The sequence below is a fragment of the Mastigoproctus giganteus genome, chromosome 11 (assembly GCF_048544385.1).
Source record: "Mastigoproctus giganteus isolate SK-2022 chromosome 11, ASM4854438v1, whole genome shotgun sequence".
Lineage (NCBI taxonomy): Eukaryota > Metazoa > Arthropoda > Arachnida > Uropygi > Thelyphonidae > Mastigoproctus > Mastigoproctus giganteus.
Window position 1 is genome coordinate 178500026 of NC_143585.1, and position 27245 is coordinate 178527270.

General features: G+C 40.8%; 1 protein-coding gene across 5 annotated transcripts in view; it reads right to left on the reverse strand.

Annotated features, from left to right (window-relative positions):
- The window catches only part of LOC150078597 (agrin-like), a 294793-nt gene that overhangs the window by 86577 nt on the left and 180971 nt on the right, over positions 1–27245 (reverse strand). For 3 of the 5 annotated variants that reach the window (XM_090385000.1, XM_090384999.1, XM_090384997.1), the window contains 5 exons: positions 19091–19333; positions 8993–9169; positions 5266–5464; positions 4961–5173; positions 137–261 (listed from right to left, as the gene is read on the reverse strand). In XM_090385000.1, the coding sequence (XP_090241126.1) occupies positions 137–261; positions 4961–5173; positions 5266–5464; positions 8993–9169; positions 19091–19333 (957 nt within the window). The remainder of the gene's footprint in view (positions 1–136; positions 262–4960; positions 5174–5265; positions 5465–8992; positions 9170–19090; positions 19334–27245) is intronic. The other 2 variants (XM_090384998.1, XM_090385001.1) reach the window with 2 other exon arrangements.

Here is a 27245-nt window from a genome sequence, read left to right on the forward strand (position 1 = left end):
AATTTTTCGATTATTTAAACTACAATTAGTTGCAACTACAATCGAACAAAATAATAAATTAGATTAATATCTGAGGCCATGGCTAGAGTAGGGGAGATGGACATCATTGGCTTAAGTATAAAAATAATCTGCTTACGTATTCCTTCGCCCTGGATCACGTCCTTGGAGTTCGGAAAATGCAGGTTCACTTCTTTCCTTCCCACTCGCAATCTTCGGATGCAACCGACGAGTCCCTTCTTGACACCGATGTTCTCGAACACCCTGAACGAAACAGCTTACGTTTCACACAAGAATCAAAGCACAGTTAATTCATTGCTACACACTCACTAATGCTATATATACGGGCCCCCAAATAAGTAAAAAGGTAACCTTGCCTCTTTGCTTAGAGGGCTAATAAGAAAAGAGGTAACGAGGAAACAGGGGAGGGGATAAACACATATACCACTAATATTTCAAATTCCAAACTTAATGAGATAAGTAAAAGGGTCAAATTTCAAATGTCCGATTCGATTGCATAAAGCTTCTGTCCCCCGAAAATTTAACCCGGTCTGTCTGAGCTCTCTCTGAGAGATCATCCTTCTTAGCGGGGTACATCCTGAGTAGAGAGTGCCCTCGCGTTGTTAAATATACTTATCTTACCCCGTAAACTCGTAGCATATCGCTGTGGAGGGTTGTTGTTGTTTCACCATTTATCATTTTGGAGAATAAAGACTTATTTATTGAACGTGTGAGTGACCACGCGGATCCTCTTCTTAATTTTCGCCTCTGTAACCGGCAAACATTGTCTGAGACGTCTCTTGCATCGATTCCGCTGTCAGTAGTTTCTCTAGCGTAAAAAAAAAATATATATATTAGGTTCCTCCCTACTCAGTCTCCATGCCTTTCAATCAAGACTAACAGAAAAGATGCTCATCGAGATGGCCGGGACTTTATTAGAGTTCTGCTGAACCATCTTGGTGTACTTGACACTTACATAGCTTTTCAATGCTTTTCGTACTAAAAAGATTTCTTCTGAATCCAAGGAAACTTCTCGCTGGTCTCTTCTGTCGAGGGAGATCTGGATCTGGTATAGGGTTTCTACAAGATTTGCAATTGTGAATCTGTTTAATAACTGAGTACTGGTAGCCAGATCGCTGATAGAAAGAACAATCGATTATAAGTCGGAAATGATCGCCTTTTCAAAATTCTTAAGCAAGATATTCAAGGGAGACTGGCCTATGATCTCTCTCTCTCTCTCTCTCTCTCCGTGATTGTGGGTTATTATTACTATTACAGTCTTTTCGTTGGTTTAATGAATTACGATTTCGAAATTGCGAGGAAAAAACTGCTCTGCCTAACCTACTTTTTAAATATATTACGTACTAGTGGGCTGGTTGCCTGGCCAAAGGCTGTGCGATTTGCAACGTGGTATAGACGTAAAATAAAGGGGTTTAAAGCGAATAAAGACAAAATAGGGGTTGGATGTGAGTTGTAAGGTAAATTTGGATAAAAGCGATTGTTTGTCTCGAAGAAATTAGAGAAGGAAAAATCTTCATCTGATTTCCGCTTACCACACAGCCTGCGATGCCTGCACTATAGAAGTCAAGTCAGCAGGGGAAGGATGACGGTAAAAACAGCTAGCTAAAATGATTAACTGATAAGAGGTGATTATTAGAACGAAGACGGTGTAGCTAAGGAAATTTGGAATTACGTGGTACAAATAACTTTGAGGAAAAATAAAAGATTAATAAGGAACAACTTTTGACAATTTTAAAGGTAAGTTCCATTGATGAAGTCATAATGTCCTTCCTCAAATTCCAACAAGGTCCACGTCACAGTGTCGACGGTCAACAAGGAGAAGCCTTTAATAACTATTATTTAGTAAAATATATTGATTGGTTGAAGGACGACCAATCCACTCCTCACCACGTGCTATAAGAAGGTTGATACACGAGGGAGAAACTTGATCTCAAGAAATAAGAGTGGAGGAGCAGTTACATTAACTGAGAATATTCCTGGTGTCTCTCTAACTGTTTAATTGCTATCAGACGATACTTTCTGTTTAAATTACGCATTCCATTGGACACTGCCAACTAACACTGGTACAGACATCAATGCGCAGAGTATCCAGCTCTAATAACGAGGAGGGCGAAGAGTCAGATTTTAAAGGCACGTTAAACAGAACAGCGACAAAAGAATAATAAGGAAATTCCGATTAGAGTTGGGACAATAAACTGGAGCGTAAATAAGTCTGAGAACTCCACTGAGGAGACAGAATATGTTCAGTCCCGTGAATATTTGGGGGTAAGTCAAGATGGGCCTTCTAAAAGAGAGTCAACTAGCTTAGGCATTGAGTGCGGAGTACCTGAGAAGGAATCGACTGAAATTTCTGAGCCTGGTGCATCTAAGCAGGGGCCGGAAATTTCCAATGCTGACATGGACAATAAACAGAGTTCATTGACACGTTTACGAGAGGAGACGTACATAAAGAAAATTTGAGAAAGTGAAATCTTTATCCAGAGTGAAGACGGGGAGAGCCCAGTTAAAGAAGATGCCAGGTATTAACACAAAATGTATCCAGCATGGAAGGTTTCGATGTGTGTGTGTGCATTTCATTATCTTCTGGCCTCAGGAGGGGTTCAACCTTAAGGAGGAGAACACTGAAATAATTCAAATTAACATGCAGTGCTTATTCAACGAGGTTTTTAAAGACACTGGGAGTGGACAGTGCGGAAGACGGAATCAACGGACTTGAATGTGCAGACTGATTAAAGTATATGACAGAAAATTACGAGGTCTTTCAAACCTGGCAGCAGCAATAACATATGGGAGAAAATCTTACTAAAAGAGCAAATTGAAAGGTGATGTGTTTTGTGAGAGGAACGACGAGACGGTTTTCCTCATAATCTCAGTAATCAAACAGGTTCATATGAAAAAGTAGGAAGCTTTTCTAGCGAATCAGTAGACTCAGAGATTGGTGCCAATGAGAAATGATTCGAGTGGAAGAAATCTTGAAGACTCAGTCCGTCGAGATAAGACATTTCAACGTAACGAATACAGAAGCGACTAGAACGTATTGAGGAATCGACCAATAAGGACGATGAAACGTCTGCACATGACAGTTAATCATTTTCTGGAACGCAAAATTTAATTCGCGACGTCTGTTCAGTGACATTATTAAAACGTCTGTTGGTTATTCAAATAGGACTGCGACCAACTCCAAGAGGGTGCTTGTTAAGGTCAATTCGGACAACGTGCACAGATGAAGTTCAGGAATTAAGGTGTTAACTTAGAGTATAAAATCAACTATGCCGGAACACTTATCAGACGCCAGTCTGAGGGTCAAACGACGAGCTCTTGCCACAGTTTCCCGAACTTTTTAAATTCTGTCCTCAGTCCGAGAGGTTGACGGACGCCCACTTCTTCGGTCATCGCAAATATCCTAACGTCCGTCTATGGAACTCTTACGCCATTCAGGCGCATCGGTACAACTTCATATTTCATCACCATAAACAGTTTTTTAACATTCAATACGTTTCTTTTTCAGATTTTCAAGCAAAATTTGATATTCGTATGTTCGCTGCTCGATTGCAAAATTGCGTCTCGGAACATTAACAAAATAAAAATTGAAAAAAAAAGCGAAATTGGTCGTCACCTGCTACATCAACCAAGTAAACAATCTCTGTACCACCATCTGTTAGAGGAAATTTGGCCTACTACATTTTACCACTTTTTTTTTATTTTTAAACTCATCGAACATGACTGCGACAGTACGAATCCCGGAACTTTGCTGCCACACCTCCTATACACGAGTGATTTTCCATCAGTTACTGCGCACTCTTACTTTCTTCCTTTGATGCGCAACCGTTTCCTGCAACTGCTGTTTGTATCTTACTCCGGATATAATAAATATTCATATATTGCAACTACAGCAAGCCCATAACAGCACTAGGTTAGGAGCATAAATTTAGTACAAAGGAAACAAATAAATATATAAAAAAATACATAGCATATTCTATATATACATTAACAACGAATATGAATTATAATGATCAAAAATGTATATTGTAGAACATCACATTTGGCTCTCGGATGCAGTTACTGGGTTGCTGTTTGTATTTCTCATAATTTGTTTGGAAATGAGACTCCTGTAGGCTTCAGAGTTGAGCAACCTCTTACAATCAATGTTGTGATAATTTATGAGGTGAAGGGATGCATTGGGGAACATCCTGTCCATTTGTTTTAGTCTGGAGAGTTTGTATTTGAATTGTTGTTGCTTTCTTGAGTTTTCTCTGTTGGTGGGAGTTATTATGTTGGCCAGATTTGGTGAATTGGTTGCAGAAGTAATGAACTTTGCAAGAAGCATGACTCCAGACTCGTTGATCATCTGTAGCAGAGACTTTGTTTTTAAGTTTTTATAAAGCTGTTGCCTGCATATTGAACGGGGAAAACAAACTTTGTTGTTCAGCCATCTAAGAACCCAATACTCTAGGGCAAGGAATTTCTTGATTGTAACTTGAGGAATACCAGACCAGATTTCGGAGGCGTAAGACAGAATGGGAAAAATGCATCTCTTAACATGGTTTATGACTGTTTTTCTATCTTGAATCGTCGCTGTTTCTTGCTTGATCAGCCATTTTGATTTTTGAATTTTTTTTTTAGCAACATATACATAGTGAGAATTAAATGAAAGATTTTTGCCAAAAACAACTCCTAGATCTTTGTAAGCATATACGTTGGGAATTGAAACATTTGCAATTTTAATTTCTATGTGGTTTGATTGTTTCTGTAAGGAATAAGTTATTTGAGGAGATTTGATTGCATTTATAGTCAGATTGAGATTCTTCAGATACTCGATGATTCCGCACATCTATAAATATCTTTTCAGAAAAACAAACAGTTGAGGACACGACCGTAGAAAAGAAGGTTTGTTGCATTTCACAAACGTAAATTTACACAAAACGAAGAGGAACATATTTACCCTTTACTCTCCGTAGGAACATAACCCAAGAACAAGTTTTCTCCTAAATCTAACGACTTCAGCGTTCCTTCGCTATGCCCCGCTACGTCCTCTTGGCCATCGAGAGTAAGCACACCGTCTCTTAAATACCGCTTGGCAACTAGGCGGTGGAATCTTCCCGGTTGAAGTCGTTGGGGCGATCTCAGCACCACCGGCCCGCTGCCGAGGTTGTACCTAAACGCGCGTAACGATAAAGAGTCAATGGCAGAATGATCACGCATCGAGTACTAAGAGTAATTAACAATTTGCGAGTAAACTTGACGTACCTGAACTCCACAAAGCCGTCTTTCAGAGAGAGCGACACGAAGTCGCCTGCCCCCGTGGCTGTTTGACCGTTGTACAACAGAATGCCATCGTTCGCAAACGTGCGGAACTCGAGTTCCAAAGACAGTCTGGTGTAAGCCTGCAGTCTCGGGAGTTCCAAGTAAGACTGTCCAGAAAAGGAGGGGATGTCGACCGGAACGTCTGAAATTGAGAAAAAGAAGAGAAATTGAGATGCGGTTTTCGTTAATAACACACGCCGCGAGAGACGAAAATTAAATTAGCCATTCACAGCAAAGCGAATTCTTTTTATGGATGACCGAACTCCGAAGGCAACCGTATACCCACTCACACTGCTGCGCATCTACAACATCTACCCGTGATGCAGTGGTTCGAGTTGTACTGTTCTTTCCTTCTTCTGCCTCGTACCAACCATTGATCTCAGAGCACCCCCTCGCGATGCAATGTCTTAAATGCAACTAGTGGATTCATCGGGAAATTTAATTTAGGGCGTTATCAGTACGCGAGACAGCAGATCCTTGGTCAGGCTCCACGAGGCAGGCATTTTAACCGATTAGTGGCAATACGTATTACGTCACATAAATGTTATGGCTGGGATCTCCGTGTTTAATAATAATAGGAATTCCTGCGCATCTACCGCAAAAACATGCGAGATAATTCCAATCATCCTTTGCCTTAATAGCAATGTACTTAACGCGAGTCCACTGCAGTAATTAGGCACGTTGGACACACAACCCTTTTTCACGCTGAAGTAAATTATCCCGATTTTGACGACCGTTGCCAATCGCAGCGATCGGAACGTCCCTGCCTCTTTTAAAAGTCGTGCACGATTTGTAGCGAAGAGGTGATCGAAGGTCATTCGCCAGCTGTTCCCTTACAGCTCGCTTCGACCCCTCTAGCAGCTGCCTCGCTTGCTGTTTCAGGCAATTCGAACTGCGAAAACTACATAAAATAAACCCGCATTTAGTTTATTCGTAGCTGGAAATAGAAACATAATCTCGCGCGAAAAATGATGCCCACGCTTACTTAAAAAAAAGAAAAAAAGTTGCTGAAAAAAAAAATAAATAAAGACTTTTCACTCGTGTTTTCTCTCAGGTGTGTCTAAATGTCCGCAAGTTCTTCTTCTATTTGACTGCGTGGTTGTCATTTATTTTATTTTTTCAGGGTAAATACCGTTTTGGTCGATTCGTAAACTGAAAGAAAGTTTCCAGCGTCCACCCTCAACATGTCGTCTATTTTGTGCCGCCTGGCAGAGAACGCCTTCTTTCTTTCAAGTCTGGAATTGTTTTGCAGTGTCTGTTACTCTCTCTCTCTCTCTCTCTCTCTCTCTCTGTATGAATATTTCTTTTATGTCATTAACAAAGTTCCTTCATTTCCGTATCCTTCCTGCGAGGTTTCAAATGTGAGAAGTTTGAACTGTCATCCATTACATTACAAATAAATATTCCCTCCGAGGTAAGTTACCAGGGTTTCCAAAGTCAATGGATATTTAATAAACAACAACAAAAAAAAAAAAAATGGTAAAATGGTACGTGTAGAAAAGCAGCCCATAAGAAAAAGAAAAACGAAGAAACATCATGGAATGACACCGAGGTAAAACAAAGAATTTGTGTACAGGGACAGATTTATAAGTCCCATGGAGCGTCATAATCTCGAGCTGGATCTTCCTGATCCAGTTCGAGAAGCATCGAATGGATCAGTCTGAGCAGTTATGATGACGAGTCAGCTGGAGAAGTTGTTGCCAGAAACAAATGGCTTTTATATGCATGCTCGGTTCGTGGGTAATAGTTGGAGGTTTCATTGGAAACGGACCGATAAGGCGTGGCTATTGGTTGCCTAGTTAAAGTTGGCGTTGATCTTACGCATGCAGGGGAGGGGAGGGAAGCAAACCATGAACACATGTTCGACTTACTGCGCTCCAATATAATGCCGGTGACCATTTTGACAGTGAATATTCGTCTTCTGTCTTCAACCACTTGTGGAAGCTTCCTTAGCCGTATTGTGCCGTAGCGGTGGTCCGTTGTAGAGGTGAAGATTTAATTTGTGGGTGACTCATTTTACCAACCGGTATTCCTCCGCATAAATGCATTTCACGTTGGTGTGGGCACCCGACTGAAACAAAGTTTTCAGCTCGGTACAAGATTCCAGCATAGAGGAAAGTGGTTACATATTTACGAACTAGCCCAGGTTCACGGAAGTGGGGGAGCCAGCGCATCCTACGGAATTTACTGTTTTATACGATTGCGAAATCGGTTGTTTGTTTGTTTGTTTGAGGATTTATTAGGTGCATCGGCATCTGTGGCCATAGTGCGCCAGTGAAATCGTAACTTGGGGTTCTAGACTATGCCACATTTAATAAATAAATTTAGTATCTGGGATCCTCCCATAGTAGATTCCGCCTGTGTTGCATTATTTTTCAGTGAGATGATAACTTGAGCCGATTTAAATGAGTTCATGCAGAGTCTGTAGCATTTGAGAGAGTTTTCGAAATCGTTGAGGTATGCGCTGATGTTATATTGTCGTCCGGATTGAAGTTGGGCCTGTTCGTAATGAAGGATACGACGATGGCTGTGAATAAAATTCCAGAAAGTACCCACCCCTTGTGGAATCCCCTTCTGTAATGGTACTTGAGATCGTGCGGTCATTTTCCTGGAGGATTATTGTTCTGTTGCGACGAAGGGCACTGATGAACCTCAACACATCTCCATGTGCGTGACGCGTTGCACATTTGGGGCGTGACGTGTCCACGATGTGCTACACAATTTAAACTTACACAAACTGATCATGAAACAAAGGAGGTTGGAATATCGATGCGATAAAATGTACTCGTGCCGCAGTTTTGCCCAGACATCACGGGGTGATGTCTGGTGAAGTGTGATTCACCACTAGATGGTGAATCACACTTCACCATCTAGTGGTTCCTTTATCTGCGGGAGGAATTTTATGATGAAAGCCTCGTGGAATAACCCAGGTCCCTGGAACCCTTCAGGGCTCACTGGGCGCAGTGGTAATTTTCTCAGCATGACGCCTGAGTTGGTGAACGACATTTATTTTGTATTTTTGTGAAAAGATGGCACTAACCTAAACAGGGAGCCGCAAGAATTTCTGCCAATGCCATTCGGAACACATTAACGGTTCGGGAGGACTGCTAGTTAGGTAGGTTAGAGAAATTGGCTCACGATTGACTAAGATCGAGGGTGGATCTGTGAGACTAAACTATTAATAGTTGCGCGCTACTCTTAATTACCACTGCAGACCAAAGATGTGCAGCCTGACTTTCCCCTTCTAAGATAGCCTACTTTTTTTAAGGAAATGAACTTCGAACGTTTTTAAATTTAGCCCGTCACCGCTGTTCATGTGGAAAGATCATTTAAAATGATTTGACAAAAAATGCCACCGATTGACTACGTTGCGAAATAGGTTGTGTTGTTTGCCGTTGAACAGAGATTATTCCACACGTGCCAGTTAAACATTTTTTACTCAAAATGACCGAGTTCCAACCCCGTATGGTGCATTCCAGCGAACCAAAAGCAGAGGTTGGTGTAATGTTGCTAAGTTCGTTATCTCTTTTTCCACGGGTACGGTCCTTCATTTCAAGAGGTCCGTCCCACTTCGCGCCCAATCTTCGCCATGCTTCTGTTCCCAACATTACATTTTGCTTTACAAAGCGCAAAGGTTAAAAGTGTAGCGGCGACAACGAGAAAGTCTTACCATCCACAGGAGGACGCGCAGTGGTGGGCCCCGTGCTCAGGAATATTTCCGGCTGGCTCACATCCCTCGTCGATTTCGACTCGTACTGTTCCACCGTCGTCTTCTGCACCGTCGATCGCCTTACGGGTCCTGCTGTAGGAGAAACGTCACTACCGGCAGTTCCTCCTAGAAGATGAACTTTTGAATTGTACGACATGTTTCAGTAACAATTAAATTGAGAAGCACACGTTTATGCATAATTAATTAATTAATGACACAACAGAAATGATATTAATACGCAGCATTCGTTAATATCAATTGCGCTACTACCCACGCCACGCACACCGAGGGTCCCCTTTCAAAACAACTTCGTTTTCTTTTTAAATAACAGCGGAACCCATAAATGTACCGCTATTTATAGACTTACTGCATACAGAAGGAAAACTCTCCTAGAACATGAATAGGAGCACAAAATAAAAGTAAAGGAGAAAATCTTTAAACTCCGGGATGACCTCCCCCCCCCCCGTTTTCTGCACATGTTTGACAGATAAAGACTGGAGTCTCGCTCCACTCCTTACCGCAACTCTGCCGAACGTTCTCTGCTTTGACCGAGACATCACCATCCCAATTTTTGTCACACGACTTCCTTTCCTCAATGATAAAAAAGATTCCCAATTGGTTCACACCTAGTTTACAGTCGTCATTTTTGTTAACAGGGCACGGGTCAATGAATGAGAAATTATATGCATTAGGACTAAGTAACACGGACCTTTTGTTTTTGCGGGGCCAGGGAAGGCTGGCGGCACATACTATATGATTGTCGAATATATGACAATGCCAGGACAGCGATCGTGAAATCCTTGAGAGTATAACTCCAGGAGAAGAAGCTATATTTTTAAGAGAGTGTAGTAAGTTTCAGATGCTCCAGGCATTTGCTAAAGAAGTGTTTGAACTAAGGAAAAGTATGATTCCAGTGATACGAGGTTGATCAAATCCATCTGGCTGGAGGTACCGAAGTGTTTTTATGCTGCCGTTCTTAATGGGTACACAACTGGAAGATCTACTCTTCTTTTCTTTATCTCACTCACTCTCTGTCTCTCTTTTTTTTTCCTTTCGGTTTTTTTTATTTTATTTTATTTTATTTATTATTATTTTTTCCCTTTCGGTTTTTATGTATATATATATATATATATATATATATTTATCTATATATTTATTATTTTTTTTATCTTAGTTTTTTATTTTTTTTCTTTCTCTTCCTTTCGGTTTTTTTTTCCTCTGGAGTGGGCCCCAGAGAAGCAAAAGAATTTTTTTTTTTTTTTTTTTTGTCTCATACTCTGAAACTATAGGTGTTCCACCCACTGGAACGTGATGTGGACGAATACCCAGAATCATCTGTCCAGGTGACTGATGCTTCTGGGTAGCCAAGAGGCCAGAACAGAAAAACAGAACACACACACACAATACACACAAACCGACGGCACACACATATCTGGCCCATTTGTAGTGATACTGTTGTATCACAGTTGTAGTATCACAGAGATACGAGGCGGAGTTGAACTCACGTTCTAGGTCATGTCCACACATATTTTTATTTTTTTATTAATAGCAAGATACACAACAGGTAACCATGAAGAGTGTATCTGAGAGCAGAACAATGAAAACAATTGATAACAAAAATATGAAATCCAACAGGAAGATAAACATTGATATAGATTCAAACATAGATTCAAATATAGATTCCAACACGAAGATAAACACTGATATAGATTCAAACATTAAAATCATATGTACAAAAGAGAATTGCATTAAGTTAAGTTACCGGTAAAACAAATAATAAATAAATAAATTAATTAGAGAATAGAAGAATAATAAAACAAATAATAATAATAATAAACTACAATAATTAGATGAGGTCTAGTCACTTTACAGTTTAAGAGAAGAGGCAAACTTGTGGATGGAGTTCATCAGTGACTCGGAGTTGTCAAAGAAGTCAATGAGAAAGTCATTTGCTGATTTGCTGATTCTGTTCAGTGGACTGAACTTCATCAAGTCCGTGTTGACAGAGTCAAGGCGAAACGGTGTAAGGTTCCTGACTTGTCTACAAGGAGCATTGAAGTTGATTTTGCTAAGGATATCAGATGCTTCATCAGTTCCAGTGATTACTTTGGCTAGAAGGGCGATGTCAGTAGTAACTCTTCTGGTGCACAGAGGCCTCAGATGAAAGTAACCACACAGCGATTCATAATACACTGAGCGATAGAATAGAGAATTAGGAAACGTAAAGTAATGGACAAATTCTTTTTTGGACCCTTTCAATTTTGTTAATTAAAGTATTCGTGTGAGGATTCCAGATGGGCGAGCTGAATTCAAGGATTGGCAGAACAATAGTTGTATAAAGGATGACAGCATATCTGTAGTTTTTGAACTTGTATGTGTTCCGTTTGATGAATCCCAGTGTTTTGAATGCTTTGCTGGTGATTTTAAGGACATGGGCATCGAATTTAGCACTGCTGGCGAAGAAGAGAATCCCCAAGCCGTTAACTTGGTCACACCTTTCGATGATCAGAGAGTTAACAGTGTACTCCGTATTTATTAGTTGTGGAGATCTGCCGGATGAGAAAGAGATTACTTTGCATTTCGAGGGGTTAGCAGACAAAGCCATTCAGAGATAGCCTCAGAGAGAATTTATTGAGGGCGCATTGAAGCTGTTGAGAATTGGTTATCTCCTTCACTGCTGAGTAGATCTTAAGATAATCTGCGTAGAGAGCAATTTGAACATTGGAGGTGCAGATGAAAGAAGGAAGATCATTTATGAGCACAGTGAAAAGTAAAGGACCTATGGGAGGGGGAGGGATTAGGTACTCCACTTAGTAGTATGAAATAGTCCGATTTCACTTGATTGATGATAACTCTCAAGGAACGATGCGCAATATGGCTGCATAGCCATGAGAGCAAAGGGTCACGGATACCATATAGCTTAAGTTTTTCCAGAAGTTGTTCGTGCGGGACTTTATCAAATGCCTTAGATATATGTAGACTGCATCAATTTGAAGGTGGTTATCAAGAACATCAGAGTTATATTGCCAGAAAGGAAGTAAATTTGTGACTACTGACTTGCCCCTGCAGAAACCATGTTGATTCTGATCAATAAAAGGCTTGAAGAATTCGAAGAGATGTTTGTGCACTGCTGTGTCGAAGAGTTTAGCCAGGCTGTTTTGCAAGGTTATGGGTCTGTAATCAGTTACATCATTTTTATCACCTTTTTTGAAAATAGGAACTATACTGACCTGCTTAAAGTATAAGCAATCAGGTAACAGTCAATACTATGAAATATTCAGTCAACTCCGCAAAGAAGTGAAAATGCTCATATATCATTTAACGTATACTCTTACATATGTATACAGAGTCAGTTCAGGATAGTCTGCTTACTCACAGAGATATAAAACCATTCTGGAATTACATGAAGCACAAGAATATAACCAGTAGAAAGTTACAACTCCATAACGCAGATGGAATTCTCTTATCTGACGAATTCAGTATTGCTCAAGAGTTTGCCAAACACTTTTCTAGAATTCAAACAAATGATGCATTGAGACCTGCCTCATTTCCTGACTTCACACCTGTTAAAGATGATATCCTCATTAACCTCTCTATCACAGATGAAGATTTAAATTCGGCATTAGAAAGCACGAGAAATGACTATACTAGAGGCCCAGATGACATCCCAAACTGGTTCTCTGCAGGCTCATTTGGGAAAATGACTCACTACCTTAAAACTCCTCACACTGCGGACCTTCAACTTGTCTCTCAGGCTGGGATATCCCAGCCTGAGAGACAAGTTGAAGGGTCGCATATCCCAATAACAACAAATATGTGTCGAGCCAGTTCCTTAACGGTGAGATGATTTCGTCGCTTTCTCTAACCACTGTTATGAATGGATGATGAGATGATTTCGTCTCGCTATGAATGGCCGCGTTACCTTTTATCTCCCACACGCTGTTTGTAGCAGTTCAATCTGGATCTCTCTCTCTCTCTCTCTCTCTCTCTCTCTCTCTCTCTCTCTCTCTCTCTCTCTCTCTGCTCTCTGGGGAATGTACACGGCTAATAGGTCCAAACAAGCTACAGTTTCTCATTTCTCACCACCCTGTCACTGAGTGAGAACGCATTTTATATCTCACTTTCAGCTGCCATCTAACTGTCCCCTGGATTTCACCGGGACTTTCCAGGAATCACGTATTTCACTGCATACTGGAGGGAGCATACGTTACTATAAACTCGCCAGGGGGAAATTCGTTTCAGAGGATTACTATTCGTAGGACTGAACCGTATTCAACATTTCCTTCGGATACTATTAATAGAACTATCCTCCTATAAACTGTATCGGAAGGAAATGTGGAATACGGTTCAGTGCTATAACTAGTAATCCTCTGAAACTAATTTCCTCTGCGCGAGTTTCTGAACCCCTTGCACTATTCATTTCAAGATTGAAAAAGTAGAAAATTCTATTTGATATTTACCGGAATAAGGCAACTTTAGCAATCCATGTTTCAACTACACACACAATATATTGTGCCTCACTACAATACAATATCGTGAAGCCCAAAACTAAATTTAGTTTTTAATCTCAATATCACTCAAAGGCAGAAGTTGATAATACAAAAAGATTGAGCATTTTCGATCTGAAATTGCAGTTATGGAAACGAGCTTCAAAAACAGCCAAAAATGGCGCGTCGATAATTCGTGGAAATGTAGCATCTTCGTGGGTATAGATGCATGCGCGAAACAGACTCCTCAAGCTGAGGATGACACTGTTAATTGGTACCGGAGGTATCAATTCCCATTTTCCCGCAAGAACTCACGTGAGGGTTCTGAAAGAGAATCTGTACCTGGCATTCTTCCTACTCGGAACACCCCATGCGCGCTCTGTAGCAGTGAGGTCTGGGGATTTCACTGGTCATTCGAAAGAAAAGAGTACTCCACTTTCATTTACTAAGAAGCAGTACCAACAAATTGCTCTGTCGAATATCAGGATTTCCATCTCAATAGTATACAGCAACGAGAGATTCTGCAGAATTCGCGGCAGAGTAGATCTCTATGAGTCTCCCTGCGGGAATTCACAGAGATCTACACGGCTACTGACAGTGATTCCACACTATCAAACCTCCATCTTCAAATGAGTGTTTCAGAGATGTCAGCCGGATGGAAACTGGTTCCCTGCAGAATTCCTCTTCCACTGTCTCATTGAAAACTGTGTCAACTCATTAGTGAAGAGCGCCAAGGCCCACTGCTCCTGGAACCCGTCGATATGAATTCAATTACCATCGCTTTTGTGAAAATATCACAGACAGCCGGTCTTCGGGCGTAGCCTCTTCTCGTGCAACCCTCTGTAGACGATACATCCTGCAAATTCTGAGGCAGTTTGCTGCGAGGCCCCTGTCGCAGTTAAGATCAGTTGAAGGCGATCTCGTGTGTAGATGACACGAGGGCGGTCTCAGACGGGTCTTTCGGAGAGAATCGGCATATTTTAAAAATGCTTCCACAGAGGGCGTGTAACGCTGCGAATCGCATTGAGCCACAACTTGTATTTGTGGTGCCTCCATCCCTCTCTTTGCTCCGCACTTGAAGGGCTCGTCAAAACACTGTCATTTTCACGGCGACAGCAATCTTTGAATGAATAGTGCAAATGGTTCACAAAGCAGGTTCGGGTCTGTTTGTTAGCATTTGAGGACGCGTGTGAGCAGCCATATTTAATCGAATTAAAATAACGCGCGCATCTCTAACGTGACACGTCATCACTTTTATCGAGGCATTTCTTAATTACTGCATTCGAGGCTACAAACAAAAGTGTCCGTTAGATAAGAAATATTTATTTCTTCGCCTGATGTCGACACTACTTTATCGAGCTTTGTACTCCCCGAATACGAATGTAATGGACGAATGCAAAAAAATTGAATGCCATTTTAAAGAGGCAAACAAGGTTGTTTGACACAACACTTTAGCTCGTGCTAAAGATATTTGAATATTCAAGAAGAAAGACTGCGAAAACGAAATTGAAAATGAATAGTTAATGCTATATTAGGATCACCGATTAACTTATGAAATAATGCTCGCAATTTTAATGAAAAACGCTCAACTTTATTTCGTGAACGTACCGCCACATCTGGTCCAGCCAAATTCTTCGAAGAGCTCCCTGTAAAGCGCGATAAACGATTATTTATTAAATCCTTTTGGTGACCTTTTTATTAAATGTTCAGAATTTGTGGAGTTTCTGTTCAGAATGTAGACTATCTTCGATGGAGAATCGTATTCTGCAAGAGGATGCCACAGTATGTGGACAGTTACCCAAATTATGCGCAATATTTCCATTAATGGTGTTTGCCCCTTTTTGGATGATCAGCTTCGCTTTCGTTACCAACTGACTATTTGGATGTTCCGATCAAACAGCACCGGTGCGGCTGAAGAGGGCAATGGTGAGTACGTTGAACTTGGTGACGAGCTCCGCTTCTTCGAAGGGAGTGCGAGTCAACGCATTTGGGCGGGGGTAGAGAGCTGCGGGTGATTATTTCGATGATTCATCCCTGCTTATTAAAATTTTATTATTCCAACAAAGTGTTCCTCTCGCAGTCGTCAGACATTCATTTGATTGGACGGATCAATCTACAGAACTCACCCCCCCCCTCAATTTCTTTCTCTACGCTAAATTTATAAACGTGTAAAAGAATACACGTTTATAAAACAAGCAGCGACCTTACAGTCGCCTTCACTGGTATTCTCCTGAAAATAAAGCAGCGAGCAATTCCGTCAAAATTTAACCGACGAATTTTTTTTTTTTTTTTTTTTGGAACACCGTGTTTGGTTCAGAGAACATTTTGAGCATCTCCGTCAGTTCAAAAGTAAAGATTGTTATTGACAAAGTTTCTGTTTACATTATCTGCTAACTAACATTTGTCGTACAGCTGATCAAAGTAGAAGACCCACTCATTTTGAATTTATTTTGCTGGATTATCTGAAAGATTTGTAAGAGCCCTTTCTCGCATAAAAATCTGTTGAAATCTTATTTAAGAATTAAATATAAAAAAAAGATGCTTTTAATTTTATTTTCTTCCAAAATGTCATAACGGGAAAGAGAGCAGCGATGAAACTCACTTAAAAAACAGTCCGTCCGTCTCAGGCCACAGAAATAACGAATTTTACAACCTGAACAACCACACCCACCAGGTGTGATTGTCGTTAGGGCTGATAATAAGAGTGGGACTTCTTCTGGAATGACTGATGCAACAGCGAATGGTGAAAAACACCGGTAATCGGTGCAAATTTTCGCCATACAACGACCGAGAGAAATGAATCCATCCGAGGTGCAGTTTCAACAAGATGGAGTCATTACAAGCGCCACAATGGGCGTGCTGCGTGGGGTGTTTCCAGACAGATTCTTTCGCCGTTAATGGGGACACGAACTGGCCAACGAGGCACCACGTTTATTTCGGTGAGATTATTTTGAGCAGCGAGCACACATTTCGAATGCCCCGGAATTGAATGACTTTAAAATGCAATCTAAGGGCAAAAATCATGATGGCTTTACTTTTGTGGTGAAAAATACCATTCTGTGGAAGAAAACGAATCAAAGTGCACAAATATGTAGCATAAATTATTTCAAAACTGTTATTATACAACTATAATTGATTTTAGCGTACAGAACTTTGAGGAGAAAATAAAAGCCACACTGTATTCCGGTTTTCTGTCTATTTTGCCAGGGATTAATGTTGCGCACCTTGTGACAGTGACAGAGCTCGGGATTAGGCTCTTTAGAGACGACTAGATTATCTGTCGTTTTGAATATGATTTTTTATCGAATAATATCACACCAGTTAGGCGAAAAAGGCATTGCTCAACAATTTGATTCCGAAGGACAATCAGCAATAAACAAGCTATTTATTGATTCTTGGTTTTCCTTCTCGGTGATTAAATTTTGCTTGTTATCCACTGCCTTGTACGAAAATTATCATTAATTATTCCCACCAATTACAGGCAGTGGACAAAATAGTGGAAACACCTAATATGATATCAGTAGTTTTTTCGATGACTGTATGGCATATTTAAGAACATGCACCGATGATTTTGTTTTGTTTTGTTTCTTGCAGCAAGTAGTGTGAAAGTGCGATGGAAAGAGGATAAAAACTGATGTTCATTCATTTTGAGGTGATATAAAAATACGCGCGAAGAAAATGACCACCTGCTTGAATTCCAAAAAGGTGAAATCTTTAGTGCACATTTTTCGTAAGGCATCGGTGACTGAAACTGCTGATTTGTTTAGTGCATCCAAAGCAACTGTATCGAAAGTGATGTCTGCATTCACCAGGCATAGAAAAACAAAATCTGACAGGACGAATTGCGAGAAAATCGAAGCTGACTGAAAGAAACGACCGGGCGCAGAAAACATAAACCTAACCCCTCAGTAGTTTTATGTGAAATTTTGTCTTAAACTACATTAAACTAAAATTTAGGTCAGAGCCGCTTTGCCAATCCACTCGTTAAAGCTAGAAATAGGATGCAATGGTGTAAGGAGCGCAAAAACTGATCACTCGACGGTAGGAAATATGTCCTATTTTCTGACGAATCATCGCCAACACCTTTTCATCAAACAGACACCATTCACTAGACAGGGAACAGAATCAGCAATAGCTTGGGCAGCAATATCTTGACAATCTTTAGGCCTTATCATCACGCTGAACGGCGAATCACTGCCATTGATTACCCTCGATATTCCGAGTGACCAGATTCGTTCCACGGAGAAAATATTGTTTCTCAAACGATGCCATGTTTCGAGATGATAATGCTCCAATACACACATCCAAATGTTTCCAATTTTGGTTTGAACTGAGGCTAAGCATCTCTCACGGCTTGCCACTGAGAGATTCTTTTATATTAGTGAAGAACATCTAATATTCCTCTTAAGAAAATTCAGGATTCATTTGACGTAGAATAAAACTGAAGAGGATAGCCCAGCACTGTATTTGTGCATACCTGTAACGGTTATTTCCATTATTTTGTCTGTCCCCTTGTACGTTCGCATGCTTAAAATGAACGAGAGACTATTTTTTTACTGTTCCATCTAGTTCATTGTAATGGATTTATTAACAGAACCGTCTTTAACACTGTAGTTCATGTTCTGAATTAGTTTATATCGATCAATGGACTTGTGTTCGAATAACTGCGCTAAACGTTCAATCGTTTCTGTGTTCTTTTGCTGCATGTATGAAATTGCGACGTAACATCCATTTTTCTCATGCTTGAGGGGGGGGGGGGGCTTCGCTGTAAAGCGGTTCAGTTGTCTTACAAACTGCTGTCAACTTTACAAAAAAACTAATTTCGACGCAGTGACGTTTTTGGATGAAATGCAGTCAAAACCTGCGAAATTGTAATTTGCGTCATCGCTTTGATGAGAACTGAATGAAAACTCGCTGAGCCGTGTGGGGGTTTTTCTAACTCAGAAGTGTTCACGGCCCTGCACGAACAGTTCTCGAGGGAGCGGGGTTCTTGAGAGTCACCTGCTGCGTGGCATCCTTGAGAGAAATAATTTCTCATATTTCCCACTGCACAAAAATTGACGATCTCAATCAACATTTATGCATTAACTCTGGTAAACCACTGTTTAACTTTCGAAAGTTAGAGAATTTGTTGGGGGGGGGGGGTGCGCAACAAGCGTCTGGGGACAGCCACTTGACATGCCTGCACTATCACGTAACCATTTCTTAATTCTTTATTATTATTATTTATTTTTTTTTATCTTTTTCTTCTGAATTGAGCATTTCGGCACGCTGCGGTGGATCGCAAACAAATGGCGTTATTAACGCTTAAAACGTTAGGGATGCATCGACTATAATTATTATCTAAACTGTTACTATCGCAAGCACGTCTAAGGACGCATAATGACGTTTGTCTGAAGTTCCCGCTTAATGTAATATTTAAGATTCCTGGATCGGTTAGGATCCAGAAATGGATCATAAATAAAACATGCGGACACCGCGTTACATCTCGCAAAACAAGGCTATTAACAGATAAATGTAAGGAATTCGAAAGTAGGAAGTGATGGGGTAACAACACAGAAGCACAACTAACCTGACTGGCACGGTCCATACATTCGGGCAGCAATGGGCTTCTGGTAACGGCAGTTGAACAACTGTAACTGACACTCTGAGGTGTAGGTGTTTCCGTCTGACCCGCAAATGGGATTGCGGTTATCCTCTGAGGAACACTTGAAGTCGCAGACGCACTGGGCTCGGCCATCTTTCTCTTTACAGGTGGCGCCGTGTTTGCATTGAAGCTGGCTGCAGGATCCGATCACCGACTTGGACAGGGAAGCTGGAGAAAAAGGGGCCCCCGAGCGTGAACGCGGGGTATGAGATTTTTAGAGAGTGTTTAGCATTTGTCCGATACATCTTTATTTTATTTTATTTTCCTACCACTCAAACATACATGCTTTAACTTGCCTATTTAAAACACTTCTACATGAAACTATTTACTCCCGAAGAAAAGTGGAAATTTCTTTGCAAATGAAAACATAACAATGAATAAGAAAGGAACTGACAGTATTACGCCTTTATATAATGCTGCTACAATCAATATTGCTACAATCAATATTTAGGTGTGACAAAAAAAAATGCAGAATTTGTGTCCTTTTATGAGGACAAGGCTAGAAAGAAACGAACGAATGATAGTAGTGAGTACAATGAGATTTTAAAGGTATCAAAAGCAAAATATGTCGCGCGACTCCACCGCAAACCAGATTAAGAAAAACGAAAGCACTCACCCTCCAGGAGTTACTCTGAACAAAAAACATCGAATTATAAACGCGACTTCAGTTACTGTTGTAAAAAGGCAGAAAAGTGACTGGGCCTTCTGTGGTATTGATCAATACGTTAACAGATGATTCTCGCAACCACGATTTTGATGTATCCAAACCATTGTAGGGCTTCGCAGCAAAATCCCCTTTATGCAGTATAGCACATGGTAGAAGGGTCATATCCTTTGAGATCATGACAGCTAACCTTGGAGGAATCAACATTCTTTACATTTCTGAAAATGCAACTTCAAATGCATCGTTGGAGGATCTGGGCCTACTTACCAGATGGTCAGCATCTCTAAAATTTCGTTAGGTCAAACGTTATGTCATCTAACAACTTTTAGCACAGGATCACGAGTAATCAAATTAAAAGAATAAGCTTGATTGCGAATAACTATTTGCTTCAAAAATATGATGACTCGATTAAACCTAGTGAAGTTTATTTTCACCTTTTTCGGTCTTCTAAAATCTCGCCTACTCTTTGCAATGGAATCTTATCTTCAGCCACTACTCATCTCTGGCGTAGTAATCAAGCACTTTGCAATTCCTTCCTTTCCGCAGGTAGTATTTCTGCATTTCATCACTTTCACCTTACAAATCACAACTAAACATGCTCCAGCGAACCTTCAACGTAACTTTGAACTTCATTAACATTAATCCCGAAGTCATTTTCTTAGCGATTCGGTGTTCACAACTTCAACTGGCTGTAATTTTCAATTCGGACTGCTTCATCTAGTAGTGAGAGTTCGGCTTTTGATATCATCAATAATATTGAACAACTGCTCACTTTCCTGGTAAAAAAATGTCAGGCATTTTGCCAAGTGGTATGATGCGCCCACCCAATTTCGATTTCTTCGTTGGACTGCTTTAATAAGTCTCTTGATCTTAATGTTTGTCCCTATCGCATTACCGAAATCCTTCAAGGGAAGAAAAATTCATTTTGCCTTCAAATGTTTCTCCATTAACTAAAGAGTGGCTTTCCATCAAATCTGCTAAGACTGTTTGACACGACAGTAATGAGTATCGTAACCAGCTTGCAAAAAGCTCATTTGGAAAATCCGGTGTAATAAACTTCGTATGACAGCCACATTCCCAATCTGAAGTTAAAGAGCCACAACGTCTCTCCGGTGGCGCCTCCGTAGCCAGGTGGGAAGGAGCAGCAGTGCGTAGCACACGCTTCTTGATTAGACCAGGGTTCGAGCCCGTGACCACCAAATACGGAGGATGCGGAAAGGTCAGGGAATGACCACCGCATATTCACGGAGCAATATGGCCTTCCTTCTAAAAAGAAAATCAAATAACAATAATAATAACAGTCTCTATGTCCTTCCTTTCACCTCGGGTATGCCACGATAGTTTCCTCTCATCTTCATCTAAATAAAACCCGACCTGCTGCAATTTCACTTTTCTTCAGTGCCTAAACTGGTAATTTCAGGAAATCTCATACAAAGACGAATACAATTACACGATACTTGGATCGGATTTTTGACAGAAAAAGAATAGAAGCAGTTTAAGTAGCATTGGTGCTATCAGGTGTGCAGCGTCTGCTTGGACTTCTCCATCTGTTCATAGAAACTTGTGTTTCACAGTTAAACTCTTCAAATGCAAAGAGGTCCTCTGGGCACTCTTTCCATTTGCGATCCGATTCAGCGTGAGAATTGTCCATTTAATCCAGTTATTAGGGAGAACGACAAGTGTTTGCTATCCAATTGCAAACGTCACGCTTCACTCTCCCTAATAAGTGTTTTCTATCCAATTTCCCTTATCCAATTGTCATTCCTATCTTAAAGCTTCTTGGCAAAATCTGCTAACTGCAGGCTCTTGCACTAAATCTTAAGGTTACATCTAAGTTATTTCAGCTGCTGTTTTGGATTCGGTCAGGGTGGATCCCCAAGCCATTTCTCCGCTTCTGCGATGGAATTGCATTGTGTGGGGGATCCTGGAGGATACACAGACTGATAGATCAACTAGCGCCTCAGGCAGGGTTGAAAGTGATTCTGTCACTGCTAATATTGGAATATGTAGTAGTCTAGAAAGCAAGGCATTGGGGATTTCAAGCTATACTGTTAATAATCGCGGAACAAGTAAATACACAGACTGTGTTAGGGTTACTAGGAGTACAAACAGTTGCAAGTTTACTTGTATGCCTGAAACTGTGTGTACTCCTAGTAACCTTAACCCCTAGTACAATAATGCCAGGAGCATAGTAAATAAATTTGAAGTGCTGATCAAATCATCAATGCAGACACTGCACATATATCACAGACACTGAGACGTGAGGGAGGCAGAATTAAAATGGATGTGCTTTTTGCCTGGCCGGCTATGCGGCCGTTTAAAGATTAGCTCTATGTTAAAGTGAAATTTTATTAGTGATTTCTTGTTCAAAGTTACTGAATTTTTACGCTGAGTGCACCGAGATAACAGGCCCCATTCATTTTAAATCTCTTCAGATGTCTAACTTAGCCAGGTAATTTTATATATCGATATCTGCATACCACGCAAACAAAAAAACTTACTACGTGGAAACAGTGATATGGCCACTACTTCACCACGAGTTTCTGCTTTCTGTAACAGACGTCGGAACAATTGCCCAAAGGCCCATCGTCCGAACAAAATCACTTGGAGTGTGTGCACCTACAGCACAACTGACCTATTCTTTAGACGGATATCCTTCCCTCAATAGGAATATACTATTCCGCTAAGACAATACGCATTAACAGCACTTGAGCAATTTCCTGACATCTTAATTAAGTGTGGTCAACTTACACGAGGGAAACCTACTCAGAACAGCTCCTTATCTGCTTCAATTATTTACTAACCTGATTCAAGCTTTCTTTGTCTTATAAAAGACCCATTCTTCCTATTATAATTAAAAAGTCTGCCGTAAAAGTCATTCCGATATGAGGGAAAAGATGGCAGCAAAGATAAATCCTACAGGAACAATAAGGGCGGAATAGAAGGCAAATTCTGCTATGCAAACCTGATAAACGTGTAAGGAAAAGATAATTATACAATCCAGTGCATTGTCTGTACGTATCATTTTGGCAATCGACGCAATTCGATGGATATTAAACGTTTAAATAAAACGAAAAAGAAGAAGCATATTTGTGATCAGTGTAAAGCGGACGAGACAAATAGCAAAACTAGACAAATATGCATTACACCAAGTGAGAGCCTTGTGCAAAGGCAGATATTGACCTTCGGAAAGACGAGCAAGCACCCCAGACTGGGCCAATTCATAACTCGGACCCTCCAGGAATTCTTGATTCATCACTGCTTGAAGTCTTTGGCTGTGAAATTTGTCCCGAATACCACAATAACATTTGTCCTTGAGAAGGATGTTGTTCATAGGAACTACTGCCCACTTCTTGCTGAAGCACCGCTAGATGCACACATAATATCGAAAAGAAATATACTTAAATATTTCAGGAAGCCGCAAATTAACGAAAAAATGAGCACTCTGACTAAAACATTTTTGCCTATCTATCTCGTATAAAATGCTCCATGATCTCCAAGAAGAGAACTGTCTTCTCAGAGAACACGATTCTTGGTAAACTAAAAGAAATGGAAGCTAAAATTAACAGCTGCTGCGAAGGTCTTCTTCGGGTCCTCTACAATAAAAGATCCCCCAAATTACACCTTCAAGAAAAGATTCAACCCACAGGAATAAACATGCCATGTAGATAAAGAAGCACTTCTTCCTGGCGTCAGAAAGACGCTGGAGGTGGAAACCTCTTCCCTCCAGCGAACGGTACGAGAGATCTTGAGATTTATGTTCCATCAATCGCCAGACTCTTTCCTGGAAACCTTTCCAGTAGAACTAGCACTTCTGGATTGGTTTCAAGCAAATCAAAAGACATCCAAAACTCACAAAATATCGATATTTCCAATCCATTATCACGACCAAGGGGCGCATTCTGTCAGTCCTTATCCCCTGAGTACACAAATTGTGGTCGAAACTGTAATAGTCCTATAAGTCATTATGGAGAATCCCGTATTTAAAATGCTCAAGAGATTTATCTCTCAAAGAATGCCTAAGACACATTAAACAACTCCTTGGCCACGTTGCATCGAAGAGTTATCTACAGCGTATGATGCCAGGAAAATTGCTCTTCCCCGCCTGTCAAAGGATAACGATGTGACCCGGGGGGGGGAACCAACGCTTCGAACCGGGCACGCCGTTTGTGGGTGACAATGTTTCGGGAAAAGGCACAGGAGAAATGACTGAAATCCAATTAATCCAGACTTTGACAAAAAACGGCAAATGCTACCAGGACGCAGCATCTAGATATCTGCATTATAAGAACGCTTCGCTTGCCATCAGGGAACAAAGTTTTGTGTCCAGACTGGGTCCTCTGATAAAGCTGAGTAGCATCAGAGCTATGTGTGTTGCCGAGCAGGCGGTGTCCGTTGAGGTCAGACAAGCGAAAACGAGGCACCCGTCTTACAGCTCTTTCATCATTTCTCCCCCCACCGGAAGTGGTTCTCGTCTCTTCGAACCCCGTTCTTGCTTACTTGACACCTTGGTTAAATTATTCAGGATAAATCGCAAAAATTTTGAGAAGTAAGAACCGTGTGGCTAGCAAGAAATAACAATTAGGAAAATATCGCCCAATGATGAAATAAAGCAAACTCTAACCTGCTTCATAGAAAATGTAAGGAGGGTGGCAAACAAACTACCCGCTCGACACTCCATTATGATGCATCTAGACTTCCTTTGCTTGGTGGAAACCTGGTTACGCGAAACAGAACACTTGCGAATTAGCAAACGCCTCTAATCACAAGTGTTTAGGCAGAAAGAGAGCAGATAGAAGAGGTGGAGGGACAGCTATTTGCTACAAAAATGGCTACCAATCCACGAAAGGGAGTATATCTAGCTCAGGAAACTTAGCATTAGCATTAGTAGAGGCATTTGATGCAAGAAAGCAAGCTTATGCAGCATCAGCCAAAAAATAATAATAATAAAATAATAAATAAATAAAAAACAACCACTTCCACTTCACCCCTCTGTTCGTTCGAAATACCTGTCCAGCTGAGCCTTAAACTTATTTAGGCTATCAACTTCCAAGACAAGGGATGGAAGTCTGTTCCACCAACCAACCACCCGATAGCTAAAGGCAAATTTCCGCACGTCTGTCCTACATCTGTCTTTCCTCAATTTGAATTTATGCCCTCTCAGGTGATTTTTCTGAGCTAGAGGAAGAATCCCATCAGCATTGAGCATGCACAAACCATTCAAGGCTTTATACACCTCTATCAGATCACCTCGCTGGTGCCTAGTCCCCAGATACTGTAATTTGCAAAACTTAAGCCTTTCTTCGTAAGAGCGCCCCTTTGTTCCATTCACCAATCTTGTTGCCGTTCTCTGTACTCGTTCCAGCATCTCTACATCCTTCTTGAAATGAGGCCTCCAGCCCTGTATACAGTACTCATAGTGTGGCCCGACCATTGCCTTATACAAGGGAATAATCACCTCCTTATCCCTGCTAGAAAAATTCCTGTATATCATTGACAAGACACCATCAGCTACCCTTGCAGCCCGTCTGCACTGCTCAGAAAACTTCATATCTGCCTGCACAACCACCCCCAGGTCCCTTTCATTCTCTACCACTGAAAATCACCAGACAGGTCTATAGAGGATGCCCACAGGGCTCGGTTCTGGGCCCATTCTTGTGGAATCTTGTCCTTGATGAATTCCTTGGCATTGACCTGGGAGAGGTCACCTCTCAAGCCTATGCAGATGATCTTATTATCACCGTTACCGGCGATTCTAGGGCCCGACTGGAGACTTTGGCAAATAATGCACTACAGAAGCTACAGGACTGGGCTAAACGCCATAACCTCACCATCTCTGCCGCCAAAACAGATCCTGTTCTTCTCAAAGGAAGTCTCAATGAAGCCAGACCGCCACATTTTTTGGCCTCCAATATGAATTCCACTCCCTGGACCTAAGTCCATCCGTGGTTAACTCATAACTGGGAAATTGTCTAAACTGTAAATCTTTATATTAGTTTTATAATTAAACGGCGAACGTAAAAACAACTCCAAACAAATAACACAATTAACGCTTGGCATCCTAGCCTCGTGCCAGAAAGACAGCTCTTAGAATTTTGTCTCAACTGTCTTAATGGCCCGAGTTCCCATCCCTGCCGCGGGGAGGCGTGCCACCACTATCTAGCAGTAACCTTCTTCTTCTTTTAAAAACACTATCAACATAGACGTTAAAATAGCAAAATAATCGTCTATCTCCAAACATAATATAGAGCATCTCTTTCTCCAGTATTCCCATAGATAGTTCTAAAGTACTTCTCAAGTCCACATACAGTCTACAATTCAACATGACATGTTCAGATGTTTCGCTCTCTCCGCATGAGCACAAGCCAGTGTTGTGCAGCCCTAGTTGGTGAAGTCGCAAGGCCAGTCCATGTCCTGTAATGACAAATGTGGCCTGCAGACCAAATTGTAACCAACTTTTTCTTTTAAAATCAATTATGTCAACTTTTGGCAAGAACATATAAGTTTGTCTACCCTTATCGGAATTGTCCCACTGTTCTTGCCATCTGATCTTAACTTCATTCAAAAATCTTTTCTTCTCCATTTTAACATCTGCAGTAGAGTATACCTTATCAACATCTGGACAAGTGCTCATGCCACATATAGTCTTTCTTATGTTTCTCTTTGTCAAGTATGAGAGCCCAGGTAGCAACACTTCATAGTATGCAGGCATTTTTCCAGCTATAACTTGTAAAGCATCAGAGGAGACCGTTCGACATGCCCTCGTTATTCCTAGCAGAGCAAATCTCTGTGCCTGTACTAGGTACTTTTGAATTATTACGTTTTCAATTCTGTGCACCCAAGCTCCGGCTCCATAATTTATAATAGGTACAAATATGCACTCATACAATAAATTTAAGGATCTACCTTTAATTCCCCAATCCTTTCTTATCACTCTCCGGAGCTTGGCATACAGCACGTTAATTTTACCTTTAAGATACTTGACGTGTTCCGTAAAAAATAATCTTTCTTCTAATTTAAGTCCAAGATATTTTACAACTCGGGCATATCTCACCGGTCTTCCCATCAACTTCACACTTGGTGCTCTGTTCATACTCAACTTGCCTTTTAAAAGCATCTGAACTGTCTTATCTTCAGAAATACAGAGACCATGTTTTAAAGTCCATTCCTGCAAACTTCTTAACGCCTCATTGGCTTTACTTTCAATAATAGATCGAGCATTTCCCTTTACAACAATTACCAAGTCATCGGCGTACGCTATTTTTTCTATATCCGAATCTGTCATCAGATATTCATCAAAGACCATGTTCCAGGCATAAGGGCCTATAACCGAGCCCTGAGGACATCCTCTAGTAATTTTCTTTTGAACTTGTCTATATTTATTTTTAACAATCACTTCTCTATCAACAAAATAAT